The following is a 19,913-nucleotide window of genomic DNA, read 5'->3' as shown; positions in this document are numbered from 1 at the left end:
GCCAAGTTTTAAAACATTCTATCAGTGGAATGTTAAGTCTAAACATTGTATCAATTTGTCTTTTACGTCAAAGGTATAGACTTCTGAATGTAAATTAGGAACCACTTAAACACTAAAACAGTGGTTCTCGACCCCTTCGGGGGTCAAATGATGATTTGCCAGGGGTCACCAAATCCTGGGCTGTTCCTGAAACCCGCACCACTCTCCCAGCCTTTTTGTGGCCGCCCAGCTGGGCTGTTCTTGGAGTCAGCGGACGCCCATCCAGTTCACGGCATGGCTAGAGACTAGAGGTCAGCTGACTGGTGAGGAATGTGAAGTGGGAGGGGCTGGAGGAGACCCCATCTCCTGATTTCAGCATAGGTGTCACTGCTACGAGACACCACAAAGCTGGAGACACAGTGAGTAATACTACCTGTGATTATATTTGCCATTAAAAGTCCCCACTACAGTTCTCAGATCAGTAGATGACCTTGATCAGGAGGACCTAATTTGGCTGATCAGAACTTCCCCCAGCACTGCCACCCATCCCATTCCCCCCACCAAGGAGTAAGAGAAGTAGGTTTGACTTGATGGACTTGTGTCTTTTTTCAACCTCACCTACTATGTAACCTATAAGGAATAAAAATAGAGACTGCCTGGAAGGGAGAGGAAAATAGGGGGAGGAACAAAGATAAAGGGAGAGAAAGAACAAGAAACATGGTTAGAGAGAGTAATGAGGACAAAAACAAGATATTAGGATAGAGAGAGATAAAAAGGAAAGAAAGGAGAACAAAGAGAAAGAGTGGTACATCCTAAAATGTACCATAAAAGGTTTTAATACTGTACGAGTGGAAGGGACTCAGGGAGTGCTAAATGTCCGTGGGTTAGGGGTACAAATAACTTGTCTTGCCTTGGGTGCTGAAAACCCACGCTACGAAAATAATTTTACTGTTGGGGGTCCCCACAACTTGGGAAATTTTATCAAGGGGTCACGGCACTACATTGTTGAGAGCCACTGCACTAAACCTTTTTCTGACAGTTGTTGTTTTCAAGTTAAAATCTTTTTTTTTTTGTCTAGAAATTGCTAGACGTTAGAACCCCCAAACATTATCTATATATATTTTTTAGTAGAGGCCCTAGAGAATAAAATGGTGGTTGTTGCAATATTTTATGTCACACTGTATTTGCGCAGCAGTCTTTCAAATGCAATTTTTTTTGGAAAAAAATTACTTTAATGAATAACAAAAAAACAAAAACTAACCAGTAAAGTTAGCCAAATTTTTTTGTATAATGTGAAAGATTTTACGCTGCGAGAATCGTGATCTTTATTCTAAGCAAAAAAAAATCGTGATTTCTCATTTTGGCCAGAATCGTGCAGCTCTAATGTACAGTAAACATCTCCTAAATGGTGCCCGTTTAGGAGATATTTACACTACCTATAGGTAAGCCTATAATAAGGCTTACCTACAGGTAAAAGTCAGAGATGGGAGTTTAATTCCTCTTTTTAAAGTGGATCCTTGCTGCATCTGAGCACGAGAAATCAGTTTACCCACAGACGTTCACCCAAAACCTAACTAGCTCTAAACCTACTGGCAGCCTCATTCTAAAACTAATCTATATAACCCTGTAATGAAGAAATCGATATACGTACCTTTTCTGCAGCCCAGCCGGTCCGGTCTCCAGCGGCGTTTGCCGCGTGCAGGAGAGAACCAACAACGGCTGAGAAGTGACGTCACCCATAGACTTTACTATGTGGGCTTCTGTTGTCGGCTGCCTCTCCTGCACATTCTCACACACTGAAGCCGGACGTGGGACCAGAGCTTCTGCGGAAAAGGTAAGTATATTGATTTTTGTTTTACAGGGCTAGATAGGTTAGGTTTAGAATGTGGCTCCTAGTAGATTTAGAGTTGGTTAGGATTTGGGTGACACTTAAGATCTACCAGGCTGCTGCACTCAGTCGTGTTGTCTTTCTTTGCCAGGTCTTGGCTATCTCCTGATCGTCATGCTATTGTATGGAGGTTCTCCGGTGAAACCTTATTCGCCCGCATTTGATAATGCTGAATCAGCACGTCCTGTTCCGTAGCGTAGTGTTAGATCCTTTCGTCCCATCACATCAGCATTTTTACTGCCCTATTCTTAGTCTGACCCCAGAAAATGATAGCGTTCTTATTAAAAATGCAGAATTACGCATTGACGGCACCCAAAAGAAATATTTACTAATGTATACTGTTTAAAGGGAATCTAAAGTGAAGCAGTAACTTAAAGTGGTATTCCAGCCGAAATTATACTTTGTAAATAAAAGTACCCCTATAATACACAAGCTTAATGTATTCTAGTAAAGTTAGTCTGTAAACTAAGGTCTGTTTTGTTAGTTTATAGCAGTAGTTTGTTATTTTATAAACTTACAGCAGGCTGTGGCCATCTTAAGTGTGGGCATCTGAAGCCAGACTGTATTTCTTCCTGGATCTCATCCTTGCAGATCTCGCACATGCTCAGTGCAGCACAAGCAGTGTAATAGGTTTCAGGTCAGGATTCCATAGCAACGGCAGTGTCAGAGGAAGTTGACGCCCCTTCCCAGAAGGCATTGCAAACAGAAAATGATACGATGGGCCGCGGCCAGGGAGGAGGAAGTGAAAAATGAATACAGCAGATATACAGTAGGTGCTGAGGAAAAAAAATTAAAAATATCCAGTTTGTTTACAGTGCACAGTTTAGTGAGGGATGCTGAAGAGATGTAAAAGTGGGTGGAACTCCACTTTAATTTTTTATTGTTATTTTTTTTTCAGTATGGGTTCATTTTGTATGTAAGACTACCTGTAATAGCGTTTCTGGCTGGAGCATTTGTGGAATTGCAGATTCTTCCCTGCTTTACTGACTACTGGAAATATTTTGCTGTTCAGATCAGCTTGCATGATTCTGGATAACATGACAATCAATTTTTTTTTTTTTTTTTTTTTTTTTTTTTTTTTACAATTCTGAATAACTTTATTTTAAAGATTTACAACCCCTGAACATTTTGTTATCAAACAAGATGGCAATAAATAAAATAAGACATAATACTCTTTGCTTCAATCAAATTGTAATAAATGTAATGAAAAATAATGCAATGTGTAAAGAAATAACAAAAAAATTACCATTAAAGCGGAGCTCCGGCTAAATTTTTTTTTTAATTGATCCTATCATTACTAATTCAATACAATAACTAGTATACAATGTTTATTATGTATTTAGCAAAAATATAAATTTCTTACTGAATCTTTTCTGCGTCCTGTTGTGGCCGTTACCATCATGATTGTGGGCATGTGAAGCCCAATCGAGATCTCTTCCTGGATTAGCTTTGCAGAGGTGCATGCTGGGTAACCAGCATGCGCGATTCATGGGCCGTAGCGCCGATTGTTTCTAAAGTTGCCATAACAACGGGTGGCGACGGAGGAAGGTCCCGACCCATTGTTATGACAACATCAGAGTACTGCCCACAGACTCCTGGGAAATGATGTGTCACTTCCTCCCTCGCACAGGTGAGGGAGAAAGTGATGAGGAGCTCCGCGAACCAGGAAGTGGCAGATTAGGATGACTACATAGCAACAGGGCGATTCTGCTAAGTATAAAAAAAAATTTCCTCCAAATGTTTTTGTATAGGTTTAGAGGAGTCCAATTCTGAGAGAAAAATTTCAGGGTGGAACTCCGCTTTAAGTTATATTGGGGTCTTTTTTTTTTTTTTTTGTACTCGCCAATTACTGATACCTACGGCAACATTTTTTGTTTACCCTTCAGCTGTCAGCAATGGTACTTGAAAAATATTATTATTAAAAGTTATTTTACAAATGATATTTTTTTTTTCAATGTAAAACGTGTAAATATTTTAAAGCTGTAAAAATATTAATGAATAAAGTAAACAAAAAAAAAAAAGTTTTAATTGTTAATAGTTTTTATCGAACAGCTATAACGCAACGCTTTCCAGCCAGTGGGAGCTGACCCTTTAAAACTTCAGAATACTCGAGACTTACATAGGTTTTCCTGGTCATGGTAATTATTGTGATTGCCCATCACCACCGGCTCCTGATTGTAAACAGTGATCGGGATCTGTCGATGAGAGCGTGGTCACTGTGCGGGGGGGGTGTGTATGCCAAAGTGTATGCATGAGTGTGTCAGTAGCTCGGCAATAAAGCCCACCACTGTGTTGGCTTCCCAAGTTAAAGACTTGTTGTAGAGAAACCACACAATCTATAAATCCGTCTATAATAGATTAACATCCCATTCCTGATTTTCTAGAGATTTCCTTTTCAAGTTGTATTTTTTTCAGCACCATATTAGTTGAGGTTCGGGTGCGTTGATGTTTGCTTGTGCGTCACCAAATGCGGAAGTGTCACGTTTGGGGAAAATACGCTGAGCTTGCATGTGCGAGTTATAAAGGTCTAAATGTATTTTTTTTTTTTCTATAAATAAACCTTGCTCCAACTGCTCCGTCACTTCTGGAAGGGTTATAGTTTCCCGTTCTGTTTCTGTCTTTTTTGGACAGCTTGGTCTGCCTGTAAATGCATAAATAGGAGAAAGAACCTGGAATTTGGCTTTGTTGCAAGTGCGGCTGCACCCCCTAATGCTGCAAAGGCAGCAGAGAGGGGAGTACCTAGAGTATGCTGCGGGCGCCGCTCTTTGCATTGTGATGCGGATTTTATGTGCTTGGTTGTACCTTTTTTTTTTTTTTTTTTTTTTTTTTTTTTTTTTAGAATTTAAAAAATGTTTTTTTCTTCTTTTTTTAAAACTTTATTTTAGTGTTTTTTTTATGGGGGGGGGGGGGGGGGGGTGACCAGTTCTCTTTAATGAGACTGTCTTCCCTCTGCTCTACTGAAAGGAATGCAATGCACATCGCACTGTATTACATTCTTGCCGGGGCAACTGTCAACGTGGGCCTGGAAATTGCGTCACATCACTTCTGGATCCACAACTAGAAGGGGATGGGAGCGGAAGTGTGTCTGCTCTTATTCCCCCTCCACCTGTTATGCTGGTCCTGGGCCTGCAGATGGGCAAGCGAAGCCCTGGATACATAGCGAGGAGAATAGGAAGCATTTGGGCGGCAGCCCAGGCTCCAGGTTGGAACTTCTGGTCGCCATGGCGACCTGGCGCCTGGGGTTTGTAAACTTTGAGTACATGGCACAACAGGCATCAGTAATAGAAAATGTTGGGTTTACGTATTCTTTAAAATGTTAAAACAGGCAGTGAGGTGGCGATACAATGCCATCTCACTGCCTGTCAGATGCTCTCTAAAAAGCGATCCAAGCACAGATTGCTCTTCTGAGAGCAACGCTATTATAAGGTTGGTCAGGAGGAATATACGGACTGATGTCATATGCAGGACCAGCCTACTATTGTCAGGCTACACTATTGTTCACAATGGTTATAATTAGTGAATACCTTTTTATTGAAGTCTTTTCTATTCTGACTTGGAGACTTTTTTTCCGATTGTGTAGATTTCTCCCTAGAGATGATGGGTCAGATCTATAGACCTTTCTCCCTTTATACATGGCCAGTTCCTAGATCTGTACCTTCTCATTGTATTCATGGCCAGTTCCAAGATCTGTACCTTCTCCCTGTATACATGGCCAGTTCCCAGATCTGTACCTTCTTCTTGTATTCATGGCCAGTTCCCAGATCCGTACCTTCTCCTTGTATTCATGGCCAGCTCCCAGATCCGTACCTTCTCCTTGTATTCATGGCCAGTTCCCAGATCTGTACCTTCTCCTTGTATTCATGGCCAGTTCCCAGATCTGTACCTTCTCCTTGTATTCATGGCCAGTTCCAAGATCTGTACCTTCTCCCTGTATACATGGCCAGTTCCCAGATCTGTACCTTCTTCTTGTATTCATGGCCAGTTCCAAGATCTGTACCTTCTCCCTGTATACATGGCCAGTTCCCAGATCTGTACCTTCTCCTTGTATTCATGGCCAGTTCCCAGATCCGTACCTTCTCCTTGTATTCATGGCCAGTTCCCAGATCTGTACCTTCTCCTTGTATTCATGGCTAGTTCCCAGATCTGTACCTTCTCCTTGTATTCATGGCCAGTTCCCAGATCTGTGCCTTCTCCTTGTATTCATGGCCAGTTCCCAGATCCGTACCTTCTCCTTGTATTCATGGCCAGTTCCCAGATCCGTACCTTCTCCTTGTATTCATGGCCAGTTCCCAGATCCGTACCTTCTCCTTGTATTCATGGCCAGTTCCCAGATCTGTACTTTCTCCTTGTATTCATGGCTAGTTCCCAGATCTGTACCTTCTCCTTGTATTCATGGCCAGTTCCCAGGTCTGTACCTTCTTGTATTCATGGCCAGTTCCCAGATCCGTACCCTCTCCTTGTATTCATGGCCAGTTCCCAGGTCTGTACCTTCTTGTATTCATGGCCAGTTCCCAGATCTGTACCTTCTCCTTGTATTCATGGCCAGTTCCCAGGTCTGTACCTTCTTGTATTCATGGCCAGTTCCCAGATCTGTACCTTCTCCTTGTATTCATGGCTAGTTCCCAGATCTCACTCCATAAAGCTCTTACAATGTCTCGCACACATGTGTATATTTCTCTGGGAGCAGATGCTTTCCTGCCTCTAATGTCGGAATTTTGGCAGCGGTTGCTTCCGTTGAAGATTCCTTGGGTTGAGTTTGGCAAACATTGCTCGTGTTTACTAAAAATGAATGAAGATGGGGAGTAAAATGGAGAAGCTGAGTTAATAAGCAGAGCTGTGTTGTTGGATTCCATTTGTCTGCTCGCGTGCCAGCGTGGTAATAATTCTACAAAGTCATGAAGGTTGCAGCGAGTTTCAATGCAATCAGAAAAATACTTATGATTCTGAACTTGAGTAGTATGTATGTAGCATGCATTGCTGATCGCTGTGATTGCTGCGTTCTGGGCGTTCCTTCCTTAATGCAAGTCTCGCTTAGTACAGCGTTCAGCCCCAGCGTATTTCAGCCTGCCATAGACTCTGACAGGCTGTGTCGTAAAGCTGGATGCTGTACCTATGCCTCACAAGTACACTAAAACAGCACAACAGGTAGACGACCCGTGTGCAGACAGCCTTACAATGCTTCTAAAGGCAATTTTTCTCTTATGTGAAATCCCTGGTGTTCCTGCCAGTCCCCCCCTGTTTTCCTATTAAAAACTGACCACACTAAGCAGGAGAGCACAGTGTGGTCAGTTCTCTAGCTGTGCTCTCCAATGATCAGACTTGTTCTGACACGCCCCCACTGCACAGCCATTCACTTGGAAGCTCAGTGTGCCGCGCTGTTCTCCCCCCCCAGCTCTCATGCAGCAGAGAACAAAGGGAATGTAATCCATTATAAAAAAGGGAAAAAAAGGTATTTCGTGTGTGTGTTGTGTTTTTTTTTTTTTTTTATCAGATCTATACACATTTTGCCTTTCATTTTCTATTTTAAACTGAATGGGTTGTTTTCCAAGGTGATCTTTTACAATCACTTTAATTAAGTGTTCTTGCATAGCAAGACCACTTACTGTTATCTCACATATATATTATTCTTATTATTATAGCCAAAATTACCACCCTAACTCCTCCCACAGTTTTTACACTACATAGACAAGTAATATACCGAAACGTGCGGATTGTTCCCGAATGGTGTGCTATTACTTTGTGGAACGTTTCGCCGAATGGTTCACGAAATATCGTCGTTTTTGCGGCGAAATTGGTCCCATAGGAATGAATGGGGAAACTAGAGTGGGAGATGACAAAAGCTGGAAAATCAGAACATGATTTCTAAACTGCCGCCACTCCCTCATTTTCAAGCCCACCTACACAAATCTTATATCAAAACGTTCAGCTATCCCTGCTGCCACTAAACATGTCCACGGCTAAGCCATAGTCCTGATAGTTTTCACAATATGACCATTTGTTTGCAACTCACGCCGTCCATTGACATTCATTGAAACTACACTCTAGCCCCCTCCAAATTTGAAGGGCAATTTCTAAACTGCGACTGTGCCTTCATTTTTAATATTTCAGAGACATACTATACATCAAAATCTAGGTCTGGGTCTTGTGATTCTCACAATATAAAGATCTTCGCTGTAGGATGTATAGTTTTTAAAATACGGCCATTTGTTTAGAGGTCATTTCAGGAAATTTTAGCCATTAATCAGAGTGTACTGTTAGTGTTTGTTTTGTTGCCATGGTTACCAAAGCTTCTGTTATACACAGGGGGGGAGGTGGCTGGAGCATCTCAGCTGATTACAGAGCCCGGGGGAGGGGACAGACACACCATGTACTGGTTTATAATAGAGGAATATGATGGGGCAGTTTTGATGGGGTCTGACTACATAGTATGAACACACGATCTGTCTCCTCTCCCCTGAGAGAACTGGGATCTCTGTGTTTTACTTTAATAAAGTAAAAAATCTTCTTTAGAATCACTTTAAAAGTGTAATTTCACCTTTGGCAAAAATTACACTATGCTGTCCCATATGGATACAGCGTCATAATGTGTTGTAGCCAAGGCTGCCTTTCCGTTCAAAAACTATTCCAAAAATGCATTAAACAGAAGCCACCTTTAGAATATTCTTCAGCTATTGATGATCCCAACCCGGGTCATAGTAGGGATGAAGTGATCAGCACCCTCCTAGTGTCACAGGAGGGACCGCTGCCCTATTTTTAGACCATTCAAGTGCAGTGTGCACCTCTACTGGCACCTATGATGAGCTCAGTGGCTGTGACTGTATCAGGGTGAATATATATTATATAGCATTTTATTAAAATAAATGTGATAAAAATCAATTTAAATCCAAAAAAAAATTTATATATATATATATATATATATCCTGTCTTCAGCCCATTGTTTAAAAGGAATACCATGCAGCAAAATAACCGTACGTATTTTATATAAGCAGTCCTAATAGGATCTGACTTCCGTAGTCTCCAGCACTCACCCCGGTGAACGAGGGTGACCTCACATATATTATGTGGACCCGTGCATGCTAAAGGATTCCTGTGATCCCGTCAGTTGTTCCCACACCAGATTTGTGCCGGTTAGGAACCTATTGTATCTTCTTGTCTGTGGTGTAACATAAGTGTGGGGGTGGGGCAAGTTAAGGAAAATCGTTCTTGAGTGTAATAGGTTGAAAAATGTAAAAAATTCTCATTTTTATGTAAAAAAATTTGCATTCTGTGCCACAAAAGCTTGCCGCACATGTTAGTCTGACCGTACAATCTCTCCTGTGACTCTACCAACACCCTTTCAAGGGCCTTTCTGATTGGATAGATTAGGTAGGACCTCATTGTGTACTTTTGGTAAATCTAAAGTTGATTGTATGATTCAATATTATGTATGGTGACCCTAAAGCTCCATACACATGGGCTGAATATCGGGCTGTATCTACCAGTTCAATAGATGTTTGGCCCATGCATATAGCAGCCGCTCCAGGAGAATTTGACTAAACGTTCAGGTTCTGTCGAAGGGGCGCGAGTGAAAAAGGTCTGCCAATCGGCACCCAATCAGCGTTCTTATCCAGTGGCTGACAGCGCTGACCCCATTTCCCCCTGTCAGAACACAATAGTTTAGAGGGGGTGATCACTGTACTAACATTAGATTGTTAGTACAATTGTTAGTACAGCGGCTCCACCCGAGTGTGTACTACTGTAGGTTTAAGACCTCTTATTAGAGAGCTCCCCATTGGATAAGTGACCTGGTTTTCAGGCAATTTGAGGTGCCCGTTCTCACGGACTGATTACTTCCTGCGTGCCCTGGGAGCCCCAGAATTTTTGCAGATTTAATCTAGAGCTTGCATGGTTGTCTGACTCGCATCATCCTGTCCCACCACCTTTTGCTGTTGACGCTTAGTGTCCTTTGCTAGCGATGTGGGCGGCTCTTATACTCCCATTTGTGCTGTACTCATATAAACGTTAGCGGGAATATTTACAATGCCTACTGCATAAATTACAGTCTATTTGCAGCATTGTGAAAGCAGATTTTTCTATTTGTTTGATCTGTATGCAGTTGTGGGCCACGGAGCCCTAGCGGATCTCTGCGTGGGCCACGGAGCCCTAGCGGATCTCTGCGTGGGCCACGGAGCCCTAGCGGATCTCTGCGTGGGCCACGGAGCACTATCTCTGCGTTCCAGACTTGAAGTGGAAGTCCAGGCTAAATATAACTAAACTTAACACGGGTCCCGCCCCTTCCCAATGCCCTTTTCTAGCTACCCTGTTCAAATAAAAAGCTTTTAATTCTTAGAGTGCTCCGGGTCCTGTCATGTGATCGGCTCCTAGAAGCCAGCTACAGGGGAGAGAAGGGACAGCCAACAACAAATAGCCAATATGGGTGACATTACTGCCCAGGCATTCCAGCCTTTATTGGCGCTCTCTTCTGTCCACTGTGGCCAGCCACTGGCGAGGTTGTGACCAGACTGAAGTGCCCTGAGAATAAATAAGTATAAGCATCTTCCCTCTACTACAGGGATTTCCAAACTTTCCCAAAGAAGGGCTAGTTTATTCAGATTTTTAGGAGGACTGGACTTTCGTCAGTGGGAGTAGAAAATGCCCTGGTCTTGGTGATCAGTGAGTAAACAATGCCTATGGCCAGTAGGAGGAGGAATAGTGCCCCATCGTTGGTGTCAATGGGCAGAACAGTGCCCTATCTTTGGTGTCAGTGGGCAGAACAGTGCCCTATCTTTGGTGTCAGTGGGCAGAACAGTGCCCTATCTTTGGTGTCAGTGGGCAGAACAGTGCCCTATCTTTGGTGTCAGTGGGCAGAACAGTGCCCTATCTTTGGTGTCAGTGGGCAGAACAGTGCCCTATCTTTGGTGTCAGTGGGCAGAACAGTGCCCTATCTTTGGTGTCAGTGGGCAGAACAGTGCCCTATCTTTGGTGTCAGTGGGCAGAACAGTGCCCTATCTTTGGTGTCAGTGGGCAGAACGGTGCCCTATCTTTGGTGTCAGTGGGCGGGACGGTGCCCCATCATTGGTGTCAGTGGGAGGAATGGTGCCCCATCATTGGTGTCAGTGGAAGGAATAGTGCCCCAAGGGCCTGATAAAGAAAAACGAAGGGCCACATCTGGCCCACGGGATGCACTTTGGAGACCACTTGCTCTATACAGGGTAGTTTGAGTAGGAGTTAGAAGGGGGTGGGAGCAGCTTTGAGCTTAAGCAGACCATACATGGATTCAAATTTAGTCAGTTCAGCAGGGAGCTCCCAAATTTAGATCCATGTATGGGCTATCTGGTTGTACTCAAGTCGATCTGTTTTTCTCCTGAACAATCAGTGCCTCATAGCTTGCAACTCTGATCATTGTATCCTGCCAGCAAGATTCCCTGCTTGCAGGGAAGATGAGCACAATGTGTGGATGGGGGACATCGGCTCAAATGAAGAGTCTTGTATGGGCAGCTAGTTAGATCCAGACTTGCATTCCATTTTAAACCTTTGTAATTGTCGTGCCATATTGTTACAACTGGTAATCCATATTGGAATTTCTCACCACTGGATTGCTCAAAAGTTTTATACGCCAACATGTGTCTAGAATTGCCAGGAAGAACACCAAAGTGAAATATCTGTTTTGGGTGGAATTCGTTTTCAAGAAATGGCTGAATGTGGTTGACGATTTATTTTAGAGTCTCACATTTACAACTTCTGCGTTTTTGCTGTTTTTCAGATTTGATCCAGTGCACAAATGAGATGAATGTAAACATCCCACAACTGGCAGACACGTTATTTGAACGAACGACCAACAGCAGCTGGGTGGTAGTCTTCAAGTCTTTGATTACAACTCACCACCTCATGGTGTATGGCAATGAGGTAACGCCACAATTTTGTGTAATGTTGTGACGATGATTTCTGAATGATGTGCTTTACCCAGTAAATCAGATATTCCTCTGCATTTATTATAATAAAAAAACATTTGCAGAGATATTCGTTTCAGTGAAACAGTTTGTCCTTTTGCTAATGGGGTAAAATTAAATGTTAGGCCACACACAGTCTCTCAATGTTGAATGTCTTCAATTCATAAAGAGTGAATCAGGAAATGACTACATTTTGTCCACTAGATGAACTGATGGGCCCCTTTCACACATGCAGAATTTTTGTCTGTTTTTCATCCATCCGTTGGATGAATACCTGACATCAGTGCATCTCTATGTAAAAACAGATGTAAACATCTATTTACATCCGCTTCCGTCAACATCTGTGTTTTTTTTTACTCCAAGCCCTATTTTTCTTCTATTAAAAAAAAAAACAGATGTAAACGGCTGAAAATTGAATGTAAACAGACAAAATGAAAAAATGGCTCCTAGACCCAAGTGGGTAAAGAACTCCAGGTTTTCACGCAATTTACACACTTGCTTGGGCCAAGCTGGCTCAAACGAACCATGTCCCTGACTAACCTGTTGTGAGGCCACTGTATGTATCTGAGGCTGTTCCGGGTACGAGCCGGGACCTTCCTGTCCCGTACCTGGAACACAGAATCTACAGCAGTGGCGCTCATCCATTGAGAGAGAGTGATGTATTCTATGAATTAATATAAAGTGTCCCCTGATTGGCTTAGAGGTGTGACATCAGCACACCTCTCTGACTAATCAGAGGAAACTTTGTATTCATTGATAGAATGCATAGCTCTCTCTGAATGGATGAGCGCCACTGCTGTAGACTCTCCTGGGTTTTCCGGGTATGAGACAAGAAGTCTCGGCTTGCACCAAGAACAGTGTGGTGTGCTGTATAGAGCCTCAGCTACATACACTTTATAACGCACATCTGGCGGCCTCACAGGTTAGTGAAGGACATGGTTCGTTTGGGCCAGCTTGTAAATTTAGTGAAAACCTGAAGTTCTTCTTTAAGAACTCTAGCTTTCGCAGATGTAAAAAACTGATATAAAAACAGGTGAAAAACTGATATAAACTTCATCCGTTTTTTTTTTTTTTTTTCTTTAAAAAAAGTGGCTCAACTGATGACACAAACGGTCCGCCTATGTGAAAGGGGCCTAAATCATAGGCAATGCTGCCATACTCCCTGATTCACTCTATTCCTATGAATGAATAACATTAGACCTAAAGAGAAATAGCTGAATAACTTTTTTGATTTTAACCTATATTCAAAGAGAAAATGTATATGCAGTTTTGTTTAATACAGATTTTTTTTTATTTATTATTATAAATGCCCCCTTTTTTTTTTTTTTTCTCCCTTTAAAAAAAAAAAAAATATATATATATATATATATATATATATATATATATATATATATATATATATATATATATATATATATATATATATATATATATATATATATACACACACACATCTATCACACACTATATGGCTCGGTTCTCACTTGTGCAGTGCAGGAAATGCCACAATCTGTGCGTGTTTCCTGCACCGTAATGCAATCACACTGCCCTTGCAATTTGCTGTGGGTGTCAATACAAAGATAACGGCGCCACAAACATGTGTTTGCCTGTACCGGATCGCATGGCACAAAACGACCATGCCATCCAGTCCGTTGCAGCTCCAAAGAAGGTGCCTGCGCTTCTTTGGTGAGATTTGAGCCCCTTTAAAACGAATGGGCTTAAATCGCACCGCACTGAATTGCATGTGAATTGCATTGGAATGCGGTGTGGTTCCTGTGCAATTCATATACAGTATGAACCGAGCCTTAGTGGGTTTTCATCTTTGAAGAAGGCAATGATGCCTTATGGCTGACTCACGCCTCTTCTGTTTGGGCTTCATTGCTCAATGTCCTGTTGCGTGCCATTTGTTGCATCTAAGAGGAGCACATAAAGGTGGGGGGGGGGGGGGGGGGGGGGTTTGGCTCCAGCTGTACGAAAGGAAAAAAGTTAACACAAGTTAGACATGTTGGCATGCATCAACTCAAGTGTGTTTATCGAGGGGGTGGATATTACAATTAGAACACTTGTTCCCATGACCAACTGCAGAAAAAAATACATATTTTATTTTTTTTTTCCCTGCAGGAACCTGGAAAGCATTGCACTCAGGATCAGTAGACCAGGGGTGCAATGTCAGGCTTCTGCGGACAAGCCCTGTAAATTTCAGCCCATACCTCCCATACCAGCTTTCAGATTGAAAGCAGCAGGGCTTGTGAGTGAACGGCAAGGGCACTCTTTTTTGGCACTATTGGAGTTCATCTGGCACGGTGGATGATGGTACTTGGAGTTCATTCGTTCACAGGAAACAGTGAATGAATAACACAGATGTGTGGGTGGAGCCCCGCACAGCCGATCTTTTTTTTAATTTTGACAGTACACGTAGGGAGAAGATCCCTCACCCGCTGTCGCATTGAGGGGGGGGGGGGGGGATTGGTGGCAGGAGTTGGAAAGCATTACATGTTGCACCCTAAATATAAGGGTGTAACATGTTCCAAAAGGTGAACTTGGCCTTTAAATGCAGTGCAAGTGGTTTGAATTCGGCTTCAGGTTGCCGCCTGCCTCATTTCAGAAGGTCCATCTGTATGTACGGGTGAATAAGTGTTCTGGTTGGTTGAGCATTGCGTTAGCATATCTGGACATACCAGTGTGCCCTCCACCACCACTAGTGTAGCTTAAGACTTGCTACATCTGCTAAATCATCCACTTCTTCCAGATACAGAGGCATTTGGTTTCTTAAGATGCCAGGGCTGTACACTGTACCACGTATGCGCCACAGTCTGTGTGAACAAACTACAATCTATCAAAGGGAAGAGGTTACGTCCTTACAACAGATTTTCTGATTTCAGTTCCGCTGTAATTTTTCTTAAAGCGGAGTTGCACCCAAAAGTGGAGGCTCCACTTATCAAAAACAGGTACTCGCTCCCACTTCCATGTAGGGGCGCCACGGCAACCTACGTCATTTACAGCCCCTCCTTCGTCCCGACTCGCAGTAGGAAACAGGCTGTTTAGCTGCAAGGCTTCACTTCCTGTTTACCTTAGTAAGGATGTTGGCGCCTGCACCCAAAGCCGATGGACGGGTCGAATTCCGGTACCGGCATGGCGGGCTCCCTGAACAGTTAAGTGTCCTTTTTTTATATTAAAAGTGAGCAGCTACAGTATTTGCTGACTTTTTACATTTTTTTTAACGCAGACTGGACCTCCTCTTTAATACCAAGTGTTATCAATATTTTACATACCAGCTTTTTTTTTATGCCTTAAAGTGTTACTAAGTCCACAACAGTAAAATCAGTCTGTATATGTAGTAAAGCATGCTTGTTATACTCACTGTGGAACCTAAGGGGTTAATCCTCTGCATGGTATATAAAGGCCGCTTGATCCTGTCTTCTCTGATCCTCCTACTTTAACTGACTCCAACCCATCTCCTGATAGAACAGAGCATTAGGAGTCGGGCTGCACATGCTCAGTTTGGTGTGTATTGCTAGAGAGTTTTTTTTTTTTCCCTGGAGAGTGCATGTGATCAGCACTGTCCAGACAGAGGATCAGGGGAGAATGAAAACTCCTCCTACAAGCTTTAAGCAGACACTGATAGAAGTCACAAGACTGTTATATACTTCTTATGAGAAAGGGTATTTAGCAGTTTATATTTATTAAAATAATTGCATTTCCATGTTCTGTGTATTCTGGAAGACCAGATATAGTGAATGTAGAGTCCTGGGTTTAGGAACACTGAGGACAACACAGCATCAATAGATAATACAGTGTTTATGTTTCAGTGGTCATAATGGTCCATATGATATTGTGCAAGTGGTAACACAAAAGAAACATTACCGTGACAATTTGAACAAAAGTAGGTATACACCGGTGCCACCTATCAGGGGGGCTTCTTATATTGTTGAAAGGGGGAGAGCCGCCGCCGCCTGTTAGAATACAGCACCAGTAACATCACAGCTTTCATTTCAATAGCTGTGTGTTCCCCACTGCGCGCCGTCACATACAGCCCCTCCCCCTTGTCCGGGCACTTTGATAGACAGATCACCCGTCCAATCCTGAGACGGGTGAGCTGTCTATCAAAGTTCCCCAGACAAGGGGGAGGGGCTGTATGTGACGGCGCGCAGCGGGGAACACACAGCTATTGAAATGAAAGCTGTGATGTTCCCGGTGCTGTATTTAAACCGGCGGCGGCTCTCCCCTCCCTACACTGGCTGCGCTGCAATGGGGACACTGGCTGCGCTGCAATGGGGACACTGGCTGCGCTGCAATGGGGACACTGGCTGCGCTGCAATGGGGACACTGGCTGCGCTGCAATGGGGACACTGGCTGCGCTGCAATGATCTCTTGTATCATGTCTGCAATCTCTGACTCTCTGACCATGTCCCCAGTCTCTGACCATCTCCTGTACCAGTACCATGTCCCCAGTCTCTGACCGTCACCTGTATTATGTCTGCAGTCTCTGACCGTCTCCTGTATAAAAATATTTTTAAAAACAGTCACTTTCGGTGTTTCAGTAGCGGTTTGGGTTTTCGGGATCAAGGAAGATTTATTTTCGGTATCAGTTTCGGCACCAAAAACCCATTCGGTGCATCCCTAAACAAAATTATCGGGGGTGGGGATGTTGGAGGAACATAGTCTGAATGGAAACTAACATGAGATCATTGGGATGATTTGAAAAGTCCTGGTCCTGTTACCTCTTTGATTAAGAAGGGAAGTGGGAAAGTGATGTATGAAAAGAACTAGGATTAGAGGTAGTGTGGGGGTGGTGTAATGTACGTTGGGTATAGCGGAAAAATTACCATCATAAATATGTGTGAATCAGATTAAATGAGAAGGGTGTAAGAAGGGTGGTCAGGGAGACGGTGCAGGATCAAAGGTGAAATGTGGAGGAGGGGAGGACACACCAGATTAATGAAACCAAGATGGGAGAGGGAGGAAGGACAGAAAGGTAGAGGGGTGAGTATAAATCTGTAACTAAATGAGGAGGTAGGTTAATGTAGTGGAGAGGGCATCTGACCCGGCTGAATTGTATAGGACTGGTGAAGTTAGTATTACTAAACCCAGGACCCTGCATTCACTATGTCTGGTTTCCCAAAGTACATAAAACTTGGAAATGCAATTATTTTAGTAAATATAAACTGCTAAATACCGTTTCTCATCAGCAGTATATAACAGTCTTGAGACTTCTATCAGTGTCTGGTTAAAGCTTGTAGGAGGAGTTTTCATTTTCCTCTGACTGTCCTTTCAGGATGCAGGACCCCTGACCCTCTGTCTGGACAGTGCTGATTGACCCTGTGCTGACCACATGCACTCTCCCAATAAGAAAAAAACCTCTCTAGCAATACACACCAAACTGAGCGTGTGCAGCCCGACTCCAAAGGCTCTGTCTTATCAGGGCCTGTTCTGAAATCTCTGGAAGAAGGGGAGGATCAGAGAAGACAGGATCAAACAGTCTTTTTACACAATGCAGAGGATTAACCCCTTAGGTTCCACAGTGAGTATAACAAGCATGCTTTACTACATATACAGACTGATTTTACTGTTGTGGGATTAGTAACACTTTAACTCTTCCTCTTTTATTACCACTAACCATTTCTAATAAGGGCTATAGATGTAAATCCGGTGTACTCTCTTCCCATGTTTTAAATTATGAATGAGTACACAGAATCAACATGCCGTAGAAATTGCGTCATCATACTGGTTTCATTCTCTGTTTAGAAGTCTTTGATTTCCACACTTGGTTGTCATTAAGTGAAAGCTGCATACAATCCATAAAAGGAACAGAGGAAGTTAACATGTTGTGTTCAGCTTATTGTGGTGATGAGAACTCTGATGTTTTTTTTGTTTGTATGATGTACATACATGGGTACAGTTTGGCTAAAGGAGGGGGGGGGGGGGAGTGCTGTCATAGACTGTAATGTGCTGCCTAATATGTATAAAACTGTTATTTTGTATTTAAAGTGTCACTAAACCCAGGACTCTGCATTCACTATATCTGGTCTCCCACAGTACACAGAACATGGAAATGCAATTTTAGTAAATATAAACTGCTAAATACCTTTTCTCATCAGCAGTATATAGCAGTCTTGTGACTTCTATCAGTTCCTGGTGAAGCTTGTAGGAGGATTTTTTTTTATACTGCAATGAGCTGTCCTATGAGGCTGCAGGACCCCTGACCCTCTGTCCGGATAGTGCTGATTGGCCCTGGGCTGATCACATGCACTCTTCCAAGAAAAAAAAACCTCTCTAGCAATACACATCAAACTGAGCATGTGCAGCCTGACTCCAAAGGCTCTGTCTTATCCGGACTTGTCCAGGAGACAGTGCAGGGAGGGGGAGGATCTGTGCATACAAGATCAAGCAGCCTTTTACACAATACAGATAATTAACCCCCTGAGTTCCACAGTGAGTATAACGAGCATGCTTTACAGCAGGGGTATGCAATTAGCGGACCTCCAGCTGTTGCAAAACTACAAGTCCCATCATGCCTCTGCCTCTGGGTGTCATGCTTGTGGCTGTCAAGAGTCTTGCTATGCCTCATGGGACTTGTAGTTCTGCAACAGCTGGAGGTCCGCTAATTGCATATCCCTGCTTTACAGCATATACAGACTGATAATACTGTTGTGGGTTTAGTAACACTTTGAGGTGTTCACCTTTACAACAAAAATGTGAAGGTGAACTAATATTGGACGCCTCCCCTTTTAGTGTCTATTAACTTTAGGTATTGGTATAGCGCTGTCAATTTATGTAGCGCTTTACACACACACACACACACACACATATATATATATATATATATATATATATATATATATATATATATATATATATATATATATATATATATATTTTGTACATTCACATTAAGGTCCTTAACCTCACATTCATACACATACCAGGGCCAATTAAAGGTGAACTAACCCTTTAATTTCAGTTGAATAGCCATAAAAGTACTGTGTGTGAACTTTCTTACATTGGGCAATCTGGACAATATTTTAGGTCAAGGGTCTCAAACTTTTCAAAGGGCCATTTTACTGTCCTTTAGACTTTAGGGGGGCCGAATTGTGGCCAGTGGGGGTAGAAAATCCCCCGGGCCCAGCATCAGTGAGAAAAAACACAGCCTCAGTGTTAGTGGTCAGGTGGAGGGGAGTAGTGCCCCATCGTTGGTATTGGTGGAAGAAATGGTGCCCCATTGTTGTCGTCAGTGGGAGGAATTGTGCCTCATACCATTGGAAGCAATGGTTCCCCAAGGGCCGGATGAAGGCTAGCAAAGGGCCGCATCTGGCCCTCGGGCAGCAGTTTGGAGAACCCAGGTTTAAGTCATGTATGCAAGGGCATTACCTGTCACTTTGGGAAGGACCGTTCCTGGGGAAAACGGGTGTGCCATGTATGCAGTGCAAAATAAAGACCCTGCCTGTAAAAGTTCCTGATGTGCATTAGAAAAGCAGAGCCCTCTAGGTTTTTTTTTTTTTGTCTTCATTTTGGCCCACTTAGGGAACATTATCTTACTGACTAAAATGATTTATATGGAAGTTGAAGTGTGACCTTTTAGATGAATAGCCACTTGTCCTTACTAATAGCCATCTATAACCTCTCCAGCTCTGGGAAGATTTACCCCCCTTCATGACCAGGCCATTTTTTGCGATACAGCACTGTGTTCTTTTACCTGATATTTGCGCGGTCGTGCGATGTACCCAAATAAGATTGATGTCCTTTTTTCCCACAAATAGAGCTTTCTTTTGGTGGTATGTGATCGTCCCTGTGGTTTTTATTTTTTGCGCTATAAACAAGGCTGAAAATTTTGAAAAAAAGAAAAAAAAAAGTGTTTTTTACTTTCTGCTATAAAACATACCCAATAAGAAAATGTAAAAAAACAAAAGCTATAGCGTCTACAAACTATGGGATACATTTATGGAATTTTTATTTGTTACTAGTAATGGTGCCGATCAGTGCTTTTTAGCGGGACTGCGGCGGACAAATTGGACACTAAGTGACATTTTTGGGGGATCAGTGACACCAATACAGTTATCAGTGCTAAAAAAATGCACTGTCATGCAGGTTAAGTTACAGTATAGCTGTGAAGTGCTGTT

General features: G+C 42.8%; 1 protein-coding gene and 1 non-coding gene across 2 annotated transcripts in view; both read left to right on the top strand.

The window, feature by feature from the left end:
• The window catches only part of LOC141126891 (phosphatidylinositol-binding clathrin assembly protein-like), a gene marked incomplete at its 3' end in the record, with an annotated part of 78,395 nt that overhangs the window by 33,779 nt on the left and 24,703 nt on the right, over positions 1-19,913 (top strand). Inside the window, 1 exon segment of the mRNA XM_073612944.1 lies at positions 11,610-11,752. Within this exon segment, the coding sequence (XP_073469045.1) occupies positions 11,610-11,752 (143 nt within the window).
• Positions 19,876-19,913, top strand: part of LOC141130723 (small nucleolar RNA SNORA63) — a 131-nt gene continuing 93 nt past the window's right edge. The window contains exon 1 of the small nucleolar RNA XR_012242485.1: positions 19,876-19,913. This exon is cut by the window's right edge and continues 93 nt beyond it. This is a non-coding gene — a small nucleolar RNA (small nucleolar RNA SNORA63).

This window comes from Aquarana catesbeiana, linkage group LG02 (assembly GCF_042186555.1).
Source record: "Aquarana catesbeiana isolate 2022-GZ linkage group LG02, ASM4218655v1, whole genome shotgun sequence".
Classification (NCBI taxonomy): Eukaryota; Metazoa; Chordata; class Amphibia; order Anura; family Ranidae; genus Aquarana; species Aquarana catesbeiana.
The sequence above is the reverse complement of the archived record's forward strand: the minus strand, read 5'-3'. Positions and strand labels throughout refer to the sequence as shown.